This window comes from Cherax quadricarinatus, chromosome 35 (assembly GCF_038502225.1).
Source record: "Cherax quadricarinatus isolate ZL_2023a chromosome 35, ASM3850222v1, whole genome shotgun sequence".
Taxonomy (NCBI): domain Eukaryota; kingdom Metazoa; phylum Arthropoda; class Malacostraca; order Decapoda; family Parastacidae; genus Cherax; species Cherax quadricarinatus.
In genome coordinates, this window is record NC_091326.1 from 2,305,376 (window position 1) to 2,318,901 (window position 13,526).

At 40.8% G+C, this 13,526-nt stretch overlaps 1 protein-coding gene across 7 annotated transcripts in view; it reads left to right on the top strand.

The window, feature by feature from the left end:
* The window catches only part of Rgl (Ral guanine nucleotide dissociation stimulator-like), a 173,179-nt gene that overhangs the window by 128,518 nt on the left and 31,135 nt on the right, over positions 1–13,526 (top strand). Inside the window, exon 1 of one of the 7 annotated variants that reach the window (XM_053785717.2) lies at positions 8,636–9,194. The exons of 5 other annotated variants lie outside the window; for them this stretch is intronic. In XM_053785717.2, the coding sequence (XP_053641692.1) occupies positions 9,150–9,194 (45 nt within the window). In that variant the 5' untranslated portion in view covers positions 8,636–9,149. Of the gene's footprint in view, positions 1–8,635; positions 9,195–13,294; positions 13,415–13,526 lie in introns of those variants that run through there. One more of the 7 variants, XM_053785716.2, reaches the window with a different exon arrangement.

The following is a 13,526-nucleotide window of genomic DNA, read 5'->3' on the forward strand; positions in this document are numbered from 1 at the left end:
TCTCTGCGAAAAACACACCTTAAGCCAGCAGATAGTGGAGCCAACAAGACTAGAAAACACACTTGACCTTATCTTCACAAATAATGAGGACCTGATAAGAGACATAAGAATATCAAAAACAACTAATTCCGATCACAATCTAATCGAAGTCCAGACGTACATGCATAGGGGTCCTGATCAGCAGAATGCATGTACCTGTGAAGGTGTCTTCACAAAATACAACTTCAACAACAAGAACATCAACTGGGACCAGGTAAACCATGTCCTAAACGAAACATGTTGGGAAGATGTCTTAAATGACATGGATCCAAACCAGTGCCTTGAAAGGATCAACTTCCTGGTAGCCGAAGCATGTTCTAGGCATATTTCCCTAAGAAGAAGATAGATTAGATTAGATTAGATTTTGCAACCGAAGTGGCTAGTTTATTGTGCACCCCATATCCATCCTGTGGACGGTAGCGCGAGAGCATATGGATACACAAAAGGCTTAGGAACTAGGCCCCAAAGGGTTAACAGGAATACATATGGATTTATATCTACATATCTATAGTTCACTTATCTGTTACAAGCAAATTTAGGAAATTTGCTTAGTATATCTGGTATCTTATTTTCATTAATAAGATATCTTGACATGTCACATAGGTTATTATACTGTCTGTCTCTGTATTCCTCAATAAGTGGACAATTAAGCACATAGTGTTCAAGAGAGTGACCATATGCCTGATCACATAATTTACATTTAGTTTGATCATCTGTGTGTCTCCCAAACTGCCAGAAGTACTTGTAACCAAGCCTAAGCCTGGCCACTACAACATCAGTCAGTCTGTTCACATTGCAAGTTGCTTCATAAACATACTTATCTACGTTCATGTTATCATAGTGGGTTATAGATCTACTCAGGCTTCTAACTGCATTCCTATAACAATCATTTTCATTATTTACTTCTCTCCTAATGTTATTCCTAATGCTAGACACAGTTATACCAAAGTTATATTCTACATTCTTCTTCTGGATACTCTTCTTGGCTAACATATCAACTTTATCATGAAGGAGTAATCCAATGTGTGATGGGATCCATAGCAGTTGTACATTAATTCCTTTGTCCCTAATTTTTGAGTATCTATACCTGGCTTCCCCAATGAGCATGTTGTTGGAGTCATTATATGAGCCAAGAGCCTTCAATGATGACATAGAATCAGTAATGATGATAGAGTCAAGCTCAGTGTCATAGGTTAGCTTTAGCGCCATTAGGATTGCAAACAATTTAGTTTGCAGTGTAGACGCCCAGTTGTTAATTCTTATGCCTAACTCAACAAATTTATTATCGTTCTTAACTAGGGAGGTGGCAACAAGAGCAGATGCAGCCCTGCCAGAAGACTCCTGTTTAGATCCATCAGTGTATATAACTTGTGATAACTTGTTACTACCAGCTAGGTGAGAAATTTCTTCTTGAGCAGTTGCTCTAACAAGAGATTTAAGGAAGGGATTACTAGCAATGAGCTTCTTGGGAGGGACTTGTAGGTATGTGATATTAAATGAACACATCTTCCATGGAGGGGTGAAATGCTCTTGTTGCCTACAGTGATACAGTTCATGCAAGTTATAAAACTTAATGCAATTGCACGTTTTCACAATCCATTTAGATCTGTGTGTATTTACCTCTAGACACTTGGTAAGATTCACTGTGACAGTGTCTGGTTCGTTTCTCAACATTCTAATACCAAGTACAGTGTTAATTTCAACAATCCTATCACTGATACTAGAAATACCAAGCTCCTTCCTCATGTTAAGAACTTTTGTAGATCTGGGACAGCCAAGAATAATCCTGAGAGCTTTATTTTGCATTAACTCCAAGGGTCGGAGAGAACTTTCTCTAGCTAATATCAACATGGGAGCAGCATAATCAATTAAGGACCTAACATAGGCTATGTACATCATTCTCACGATTCTCACATTAGCACCATAGTTGGGATTGTAGCCAGCAACAGCTTTGAGAGCATTTAGCCTAGCTTTACATTTCTTGTTTAGTTGTGGTATAGTGGATTTGTTAAAGGGTACATCTACACCAAGATATCTGTAAGTTTTAACGTAAGAAGAAGAGCAGGAGTAAACTGGAGAGAAAAAGACGCTCCCTCTACAGAAGACGACGAAGAGTCACTGAGCTCCTCAGGAGTGCTTGAATATCTGATACACGAAAGGAGGCGCTGACCAGGGAAGTGGAAACTATCGAACTTAAGCTAAATGACTCTTACAGGAACCAGGAGAGGCAGGAGGAGCTTAAAGCTATTAGTGAAATTGAAAGAAATTCAAAATATTTCTTTTCATATGCCAAAAACAAGGCAAATACCACATCTAGTATCGGACCCTTACTCAGACAGGATGGGACTTACACAGATGACAACAAGGAAATGAGTGAAATATTGAAATCCCAGTACGACTCTGTGTTTAGTGAACCACTAATCGGTCTGAGGATCGACGACCCAAATGATTTCTTCATGAATGAGCCTCAAAACTCCATAAATGTATGCCAGATTTCCGACATTACCCTAACTCCGATAGATTTCGAAAAAGCCATTGACAACATGCCTATGCACTCAGCCCCGGGCCCAGACTCGTGGAACTCTGTTTTCATTAAGAACTGCAAGAAACCCCTCTCGCGTGCCCTAAGTACACTATGGAGGAGGAGCTTGTACATGGGTGAAATTCCACAGTCACTTAAAACAACGGATATAGCCCCACTCCATAAAGGTGGCAGCAAAGCATTAGCTAAAAACTATAGACCAATAGCTCTGACGTCCCACATCATAAAAATCTTTGAAAGAGTGCTAAGAAGCAGGATTGCAAATCACCTGGATTCCCAAAATCTGCACAATCCAGGGCAACATGGGTTCAGGGCAGGTCGCTCCTGCCTCTCACAACTACTGGATCACTATGACATGGCCTTGGATGCACTGGAAGAAAATCAGAATGCAGATGTAATATACACAGACTTTGCAAAAGCATTTGACAAATGCGATCATGGCGTAATAGCCCATAAAAAACGTGCTAAAGGAATAACTGGGAAAGTGGGGAGATGGATCTTCAACTTCCTAACAAATCGAACACAAAGAGTAGTGGTCAACAGAGTTAAATCGGAGGCTGCCTTAGTGAAGAGCTCTGTTCCACAAGGCACAGTACTCGCCCCCATCTTATTCCTTATCCTCATATCAGACATAGACAGAGATATACACCACAGCACCGTATCATCCTTTGCGGATGATACTAGGATCTGCATGAGGCTGTCATCTGCTGAGGACGCGGTTAACCTCCAAGAAGATATAAACAAAGTTTTCCAGTGGGCAACGGTAAACAATATGATGTTCAATGAGGACAAATTCCAACTACTCCGTTATGGAAAACTGGAGGAGATAATAACTAGAACAGAGTATACTACTGACTCCGGCCATACAATAGAGCGGAAAAATAATGTAAGGGACCTGGGAGTAGTAATGTCTGAGGATCTCACTTTCAAGGATCACAACAGTGCCACGATCGCACGTGCAAAGAAAATGATAGGATGGATAATGAGAACTTTCAAAACGAGAGATGCCAAGCCCATGATGATCCTTTTCAAATCACTTGTTCTCTCTAGGCTGGAATACTGCTGTACATTAACATCTCCATTCAAAGCAGGTGAAATCGCAGATCTAGAGAGTGTACAGAGATCCTTTACTGCACGTATAAGTTCTGTCAAGCACCTTAACTACTGGGAACGCTTGGAAGCACTTGACTTGTACTCGTTGGAACGCAGGAGGGAGAGATATATCATAATCTACACTTGGAAAATCTTGGAAGGAATGGTCCCAAATCTGCACACAGAAATCACTCCCTACGAAAGTAAAAGACTGGGCAGGCGATGCAAAATGCCCCCAATAAAAAGTAGGGGCGCCATTGGTACACTAAGGTAAAACGCCATAAGTGTCCGGGGCCCAAAACTGTTCAACAGCCTCCCATCAAGCATTAGAGGAATTGCCAATAAACCCCTGGCTGCCTTCAAGAGAGAGCTGGACAGATACCTAAAGCCAGTGCCGGATCAGCCGGGCTGTGGCTCGTACGTTGGACTGCGTGCGGCCAGCAGTAACAGCCTAGTTGATCAGGCCCTGATCCATCGGGAGGCCTGGTCATGGACCGGGCCGCGGGGGCGTTGATCCCCGGAATAACCTCCAGGTTGAAAATTCTTTTTCTTTAAAAAACGAGTTTTTTGATTTTTTCAGTATCTTGTGTTTTTTAAGCTTTCCAGATTGAAATTCTGGCTGCGGGTTTGTATTATATTATTATTATTATTATTTTATTATTATTTTAATGGGAAACACTAAGCCAGTAGGCGTCACACAGTGCTTGGGGAATGGGAGGTAATTGATTTAATCCAAGGAAGGTACGAGTACTTCCAGTTCTTTGGATTTAAGAGGCCTTCATCGGTCTCAAACCCACTCCCTCCCTCCTTGAAGGGAGTTGTAGTCTCTTGTTCTCCCAGTTATATTTTCTTGTTCTTATCGTCTTGTTCTCCTAGTTGTATTTTCTTGTTCTTGCTGTAATCTTGTTCTCCCAGTTGTATTTTCTTGTTCTTGCTATAATCTTGTTCTCCCAGTTGTATTTTCTTGTTCTTGCTATAATCTTGTTCTCCCAATTGCATTTTCTTGTTATAGTCTCTTGTTCTTCCTGCTATTTTTTTTCTATTCCTCCATATCCTTTACCTGGAGTTTACCTGGAGAGAGTTTCGGGGGTCAACGCCCCCGCGGCCCGGTCTGTGACCAGGCCTCCTGGTGGATCAGCGCCTGATCAACCAGGCTGTTGCTGCTGGCTGCACGCAAACCAATGTACGAGCCACAGCCCGGCTGATCAGGAACCGACTTTAGGTGCTTGTCCAGTGCCAGCTTGAAGACTGCCAGGGGTCTGTTGGTAATCCCCCTTATGTGTGCTGGGAGGCAGTTGAACAGTCTCGGGCCCCTGACACTCATTGTATGGTCTCTTAACGTGCTAGTAACACCCCTGCTTTTCATTGGGGGGATGGTGCATCGTCTGCCAAGTCTTTTGCTTTCGTAGTGAGTGATTTTCGTGTGCAAGTTCGGTACTAGTCCCTCTAGGATTTTCCAGGTGTATATAATCATGTATCTCTCCCTCCTGCGTTCCAGGGAATACAGGTTTAGAAACCTCAAGCGCTCCCAGTAATTGAGGTGTTTTATCTCCGTTATGCGCGCCGTGAAAGTTCTCTGTACATTTTCTAGGTCGGCAATTTCACCTGCCTTGAAAGGTGCTGTTAGACATTGTATGGTTCCTCTGTTTCCTCTTGTTCATACGACGGTGCTAAGTAGCTTGTGTTGACCAGACGGAGGATCGAGTCTCCACTACTCCTTGGCATTGAATGACCTCCCTACCCCCACGGATTTGACTCGCCATATGAAGTATAATTCTGTTATTGTTTTAAAACTATTATAGGCTTCTTGATCTTACCACATCAGGTTAATTTAGCGAGTCAATATTTCATTGTTACTCATTTTTTGCCCATTTTTGTGAGCCATGTTTTAGCTTTTGGCACTTTCTGATCTCTTCATAAAGTTTTTAATCTGTTTGGACTTGTTCAGTGTTATATTCATGTGTTTGTAGCTCTCTGGACTTGTTCAATGTTATTCACATATTTTTGTACCTCTCTGGACTTGTTTAATGTTGTTTTCTGTAGCTTTCAAATCCTTGTATGTAAAGGGTACTTGTGATGCGCACGCTTGGTGTAGTAGTAAACAAGGGAGGGGGAGTAGAGTAATGTGGAGACAGTAGAAGGGGCGGAGCTGTAATAGTACCCTCGACCACACCACCCATGGTCCCATCTCTGTCTGGCACTCTCTATATGTGCGTTTTATATACTATCTATATATATATATATATATATATATATATATATATATATATATATATATATATATATATATATATATATATATATTGTAACCAGGAACAAGTGGTAAAGGGCTTAATTTTAAATGAGTTCTTGATAATTGACCAGTTTTACCTATTCGGCACGAATAGATAAAACTGGTCGAACCTATGAACCTTAACCCTTAAATGGTCCAAACGTATATATACGTTTTTTCAACATCTGAAAGTATGTAAAAAAATGTAGATCTTCTTTTTTGTTTTACATTTGAAAACGTGTAAAAGAAACTTTTATCTACGTTTTTTTTGTTACGTTTGAAAATATGTTAAAAAAAGTAGATCTACTTTTGTAGCACTACGAATTTGAACGTCGATTTGTTTGGACCGTTTAATGGTTAATACGCGGTACTCTGTTCACCGTACCCCACTGGTCCAGTACTTTGGCTCCCAGCTAAGCTAGACGTTTTGGTCCAAAGCTGCCTGCATTCAGGAAGGTGGCTTTGAGTTTTTCATCTCATCCCCTGCATACATTGACCAACGAAAGATTTTTACAGTGTTTAGAATTCGAAGAACCAAAACGTGATTTGTTATATGGTCTTCCTGCTTCTGTTGTGCCATCTTAAAAGGGGATTAAGACAATCACAAGTATGTAAGAACAAATAACTATGATCCATTTTACAGGAAAACTAACACAATTTTTTTTAGTTTACATAAGAGTATAAGACTATAGAACTGCCAAGTATGCTGCATTGTTTCTTCATTCTTATATTTTTACGTAAACTAAAAATTTCAGCTGTTATTCTTCCTCAATAAAAAATAAAGATTATCTTTATTTCATCTTGCTTATTTATGGTGTTTGTAACACTTTTTAAGATTGTAGAAAAGAAGCTGGAAAAAATACCATATGACAGTTCATCAATCTTCACTCAGAAACTCACATATTGGAGAGAAAATTATTGACGACTTTTCCGTTTTTCCTGAACCATCATGGTCATGAAAATGGGGAGAAAACGAGAAGACATGACGGTAAAGAGAGGGGGGGGGGGAGTAAGAGGAAAAAAAGATAGGTGAGAGGAGGAAAATATCAAGAGGAGGCTAGTAGTAGTAGAACTTGCATCTTAAGAGGGATTACCTGGGTATCTCCATTCCATACGCTTCCCTCAAGAGGATCACATTGGAACATAAAAAAAAAAATATTGCAGTAGGACTACTTGTATTTTTTTAATTGTTCCAGTCACGGTATTGTGACTTGCTCATCAGTCTTTACAGCTTACCTGGAGAGAGTTCCGGGGGTCAACGCCCCCGCGGCCCGGTCTGTGACCAGGCCTCCTGGTGGATCAGAGCCTGATCAACCAGGCTGTTGCTGCTGGCTGCACGCAAACCAACGTACGAGCCACAGCCCGGCTGGTCAGGAACCGACTTTAGGTGCTTGTCCAGTGCCAGCTTGAAGACTGCCAGGGGTCTGTTGGTAATCCCCCTTATGTATGCTGGGAGGCAGTTGAACAGTCTCGGGCCCCTGACATTTATTGTATGGTCTCTTAACGTGCTAGTGACACCCCTGCTTTTCATTGGGGGGATGTTGCATCGTCTGCCAAGTCTTTTGCTTTCGTAGTGAGTGATTTTCGTGTGCAAGTTCGGTACTAGTCCCTCTAGGATTTTCCAGGTGTATATAATCATGTATCTCTCCCGCCTGCGTTCCAGGGAATACAGGTTTAGGAACCTCAAGCGCTCCCAGTAATTGAGGTGTTTTATCTCCGTTATGCGCGCCGTGAAGGTTCTCTGTACATTTTCTAGGTCAGCAATTTCACCTGCCTTGAAAGGTGGTGTTAGTGTGCAGCAATATTCCAGCCTAGATAGAACAAGTGACCTGAAGAGTGTCATCATGGGCTTGGCCTCCCTAGTTTTGAAGGTTCTCATCCATCCTGTCATTTTTCAAGCAGATGCGATTGATACAATGTTATGGTCCTTGAAGGTGAGATCCTCCGACATGATCACTCCCAAGTCTTTGACGTTGGTGTTTCGCTCTATTTTGTGGCCAGAATTTGTTTTGTACTCTGATGAAGATTTAATTTCCTCGTGTTTACCATATCTGAAAAAAAAATAAAAAATTACAACGTTTTAAGACTTCTTGCTAGTTTCACGGAGGGCCTTGTGCAAAGCTGTCGAGCTTGTCGAGAGAGACGGGAAGGGGGGGGGGATGAAGGAAGGAAGAAGGGAAACGGAGCTAATAATTCCTTAAAAAAAAGGTTTAGTCTTTTTTTTTGGGGGGGGAGGGGGTTAGTATTGATGTATGATGACTCATGTCTGCCTCGTTCCTATCTCCCGTCCCCCTCTTTCCCGCTAGTGCAGAAAATCCTTGCAATAAGGCGACTTGTGTTGTAATTTACCTGCAGTAAACGTTATGTGTTTATGCGTATTAAAGGCTTAATGTAACTTTCAGTAAAACTTATTAATTATTGCTATAGTACTCTCAGAAAGCGCTTAAACCTAAAGCATGTTAAACTTGTTTGAATAAGGGTCGCTTACTTAGAAACGTTGAGTGACACAGGTCTGTGTAGTGAGTCATATCCCGGGCAAGCTATGCTGATGCTGGGTGACGTGGGTAAGCAGTAACATTTTCCTGTGGTTGAAACAGCAGCTGTGTTAATGTTAGCTTCCCCTCCCTAGCTGTGGCCAGGGGGCGGCCCAGGCCAGCCAGCCTGGCCAGGCCCAGCAGCTACCTCCCCTCAGTTGTCCCAGCGCTGTGCATGGGGGAGTATGTGTGCTCTCCATGCTGTCCGTCGCTCTCTGACCTACCCATCTACCACCTGTGCTTATCAACTTAGTTTACTGTGTTGATGGAATCCACGTGTTAAGCCATTACTGTGTTCTGCTGGTAGATTATATTTTGTGTTTCATACCAGGACCAAAGTGATGTGGAACTGCTATGCTGAGCTTCTAGTCATTAGTTTTATCTTGCGAGTGTGCATGGCTGGGTGTGTTTGTGCAGTATCTGGTGAACTCGGCCCACTAGATAATGTATGAGCCACTACGACCACTTGTTACTAGTCATACTACGACTTATAAAGTCTGTCGACACTTGTATGGTGATGACATAATTATGGTAACGAATTCTACATTGTGATGTTAATTTTAAGTCGTATACCCAGCTAATGACTGCTTAATCAAAACTAGTATAATTTGTCTGTGAAGAAATGGAGACTTGATGATCCCAGCTCTCAGACAAGCTGAAACAATCACAAATGGTGCATATAACTGGTTGGAGATTCGGTTCGATAAATTACAAGGTAAGTTAGCTAGTACAAAAATTTTATCATTCGTTTATTAAAAGGAGCTTGTAAGATTATTATTGTGAGCAGTGTTAACATAAGTCATTGTTTGACCAGATTAATTTGCTCACATGCTACAATGTAAGACGGTTGTCAAAAATCTAAACTTGCGTAATGAATCTGAATAAAACTCACTTCCACCTTCGCCTAAAAGATAATAAAAAAAAAGTTTTAGGTTAAAAATCGCCATATACATTTTGTTGTGGTTACTCTTTGATTTAAGACGCATGTGCAACACTTAGATGTCTTTATTGTCGAAACGTGTCACCTATGTAGCAGATTTTGTGAGCTGAATACAGGTAATTATGACATCGGAGGCAAAGGAGAAGTAATCTTTAGATAATCAGTCCCTGTCTTTATAAGTGGTCAGTCAGCCTAAAAGTGTATAATACCGACATATGTATGTCTTATTCAGCATTTGGGTAGCTTAATGGAAGTAGGTAAGGCCCATAAACTGGACCAGAGATTGACCTCTAGTGTCTTTGTAAGAAATTAGAGGATGTTTTGCAACTCGATTGCTAAATGTCTGACCCACCTACTACTACTTCTTCTACTACTACTGGTTCAACTATAGAAGGCTTTATTATAATTAAATAATGTGCCGAATAGGTAAAACTGGTCAATTAAATTATTGTAAACGTATCTAAAATATATTAGTTGGATTAGGATAAATTAAATTGCGCTTGTTATAATAAGGTTGGGTAAGTTTTTTAAGGTTCTTTTGGTACAAATTTATTTTTACATGAACATAAATGAAAAAGTATACATCTTTAAACGTATAAGAGAAAAATTTAAGAGTTCTTGCTAATTGACCAGTTTTACCTATTCGACTTATTCATCAACTTGTCGATATTATATACCTTTAATCATTAGATTGTGAGGTGGTGTTATTTAGCATGGTCACTGTGTGGCTGCATTTGAACCCAGGTAGGGGAACACCATGGATCAAAATGTAAACATTACATCTTTGTGCGTGGGAGCCTAGCGTAAACACTTGTCAGTCTCCCGTCACTAGGTATCACAATAAAAACAAGGAGTGCAGATAATCCTTTGTAACAAGAAATTGTATATATGTACACACAGTTTGTTTGTGGTAGACTAATTTCAGATATAAGAAAGGTTTTGACACTTTCGCCTCTACAACAGGCTATCTTCATATATCAGTACTTCATAGTAATATAGGTATTTAAAAATTAATGTATTAGTTTTTATAAGACACAGGTGTAACACCTTCGAGTCTTAATATAAACGTTTCACAAGTCATTGGCTTTTAATAAGTGGGCCTTGAGTAGCTTTAAGTTGATACCATAGACCATTATTGTAAGCACATCCTAAAGGGATGGAAGAGCTAAAGTTATCTCGCCCTCCTTCAAGGAGCTAACGAAACTCTTCATAAAGTTCCAGGACAGTAATTGCAGTGTTCTCCATATGCATTTTTTAAAATTCTTAAGGACCTTGATAATGTGATTTTTTGTTACATTTTCTGATTTATTTAGAGAGCTCTGTGAGAATAGTTTCTCTAAACTCCGATACCGGTAAGAGCTTGAAACAAGCGGCCATAATGTACATCTCTAGATGGTATCTATTACAAGGAATGTCGGCAGAAACCAGTTACGCACTCGATATACTTTTTCTGGTGATATTGACCAATTTGTGACTGATAATAGGTTAGTGCTCTTTTATCAGATAAAGGCTTCAGTTCTTAAGTGTTGCAAAAGGAGCAGTACAAGTTGATTATTGGTGCAGCTTAGAAACAGACAAGTGCTTATGATGACCTCCCTCCCCGCTGTCGAAGATTGAGACACTTATGCAACATATCAAAATGATGGAGATATCTGATATCTTAACTTTAGAATTCATATAAGGTTAGGGTCTTCCAGTGTTCTTCCATTATTACCCTAATGCGGGTATAGTGTAGTGATGAGGCAAACTTTTTGTGCTACGTGTGACAACTACGCGAAAAGGCAGAACATCAGCATCATTGCGCTGATGGTTTGCACCAGGGTAGGCAGTGTGGGGAAACAAGGGTCAGCAAGTTGTGGCAACATTGCTGCCGCCAGGTTGTACCAAACTGCCCTGCCATGCAACTCATTGCATATATAGGGAATGATGCGGCCGGAGGGAACGGGGTTCTGAGGAAGCGGCAACCCTCCATGGACTACGAAATTAAACATTTTCAAGGCAGATTCTTTGATAATCCAGTGGTTATTTGTTTGAAGTGGGGTTAATTGATTTAATTTGCCATATGAAAATAAAAGACTAGCAAATGTTAGTTATACTGTAAGTTAATGGAAATTTGGGCACCTTAAAAATCAGGCAAATTTCTCCTTATTCAAATGTATATTTAATTACAGATAGGCAAATTAAAAGGCGGCATCGACAAGTTCGACAACAAGGTAGTCGAGAAAATTCAGTCAACATTCAATTTTGAGCACTTATCACTAACAGTGCGAGAATGTGCTGCCTTCACCACTGCACCTTCAACATGGATCAAGCCCCCCTTCATTGACATCAGAGAAATTAGAGCTATGTTCCCCTTCTTGGGTTCAAACCTGATTACTTCCCATTGCACAGGCGCTGTATGATCCCTACGGGTTTAGCGCTTCCCAGTGAATAAAAAATATTGTCAGTGACTTTTAATGGTTAGTCTTATACTCTTGGTGACATTAACGCCATAAACCCATTGACACAGGTGATGTATGCCTAATGCCTCCCAGCTTCGAGGCCGTAGGATGAGTTCAAAGTTTGCTCACACAATCTAGTTACATGGTGTAGCGCTCATTTTCTCGTATCATTAAAGATATCTCACATGAAGTGTGATATTAAATTAGTTAACACCATCTTTTTATGCCAGCGTTAATACTTGTTTTTGTCTAGTACTTGTAATAGGTCTCATCTTAGGTCTGTAGATGAAAATTAGACACACGTGCAACATCTGAGTATCTTTATTGTAACGTTTCGCCGTCCAGTGGCTTTATCATTACAAATTCAAAGACATGATTAGAAGACAAGAACTATATACAGAAGATGAGGTAATCAGTCCCTCAGCCTTGGAGTTGGTGTGAAGAGCACCATAATCGTGAAGATTCTGTAGCACAGGCATGAAGATTGGGGCTTGTATACCGGCGTCGGGTGGAAAAGGCACGGGTAGCAGACGAGGGCATAGTCACTGGTAAGCGGGATTCCCCAGTGGAAGTGGGTCATACCGGGTATGACCTATCTTTCACTGACGAACTGTCTGCAGCGGTTATAATTGTTAGCCATATAGAGCTCTGAGTCGCATCATAGGCCCTCTGGCATGTGTGTATGTGCGGTGTGCCTGACTCCTCCGAGATCTGTGGCCGATAGGCCTTAGGATCAGTTCACACTTGGCTCTCAAGTATGCGAGTCATACGGAGCTGCAGACTCATGTTCTCTCATATCATTAAAGACCAGGGCAAATGTACCAGTTTGTTTCTTTCGATTACCCCTTAAGATACAAGCATTATGCGAAACATTAAAAATTAAAAAGTAAGCACTAAGCCTCATGGGTTATACAACGTTTGGCAATAATATTATTCCTTTAATATTAGCTTTTGGTTTATTTTCATTAATATATTAATAATGAAGCACAAAGTTAAACTCGTAGAGGTCATACAGCGCCTGGGAAATAGGCGGCAATCGTTTGATCAGAGGAAAGGAAGGCAGCTCCAAGGCCTTGGGAATGAGGGCTACTATGTGGGGCTGGTATACTGATGGTGATAGATGGCTATTGTGATTGATTTTTGGGGGGTTAGTGGTAAAGTTAATAAGATTATTAATGATGGAGGATGATTTTAGTTGATAATCGTTCAAGTTGGTTAGTGATTTTGGTAAATCGTTGTTGATGGGTAACTGTTTTCTAGCATACTGGTGTATGTAAGAAAACAGTAAGGATAAGTGAATTTTTGGAGGGAGGGAGCGATGGTGGGGTCGATGAAGGTGGCTAATGTAAAGACCAGGTGGGGACACTTTACCTTGGACTGTGACCCCGAGACGCGCGCGCGTGCGTGCGTCTGTGTTTGTAGTGTGGGATAAGGGAGCTGTGAATTTTGATGGCTTGTTCAGTGCACTGCCGCCATCACTTGCTGGTGGGGCAACAAGAGAGGTTGTCGGCTGTGTACGCCGAGTTTACTTTAATCCATCTTTTAGGGAATAAGGTATCTTTATCTAGTGGTGTGAACTGTGCATGTTGCATGCAGCCTTAATAATCCTCGTGTAGTCGATAGCGCTTTCCCCATGAATATAATCATAATTATTAATTATATTTTA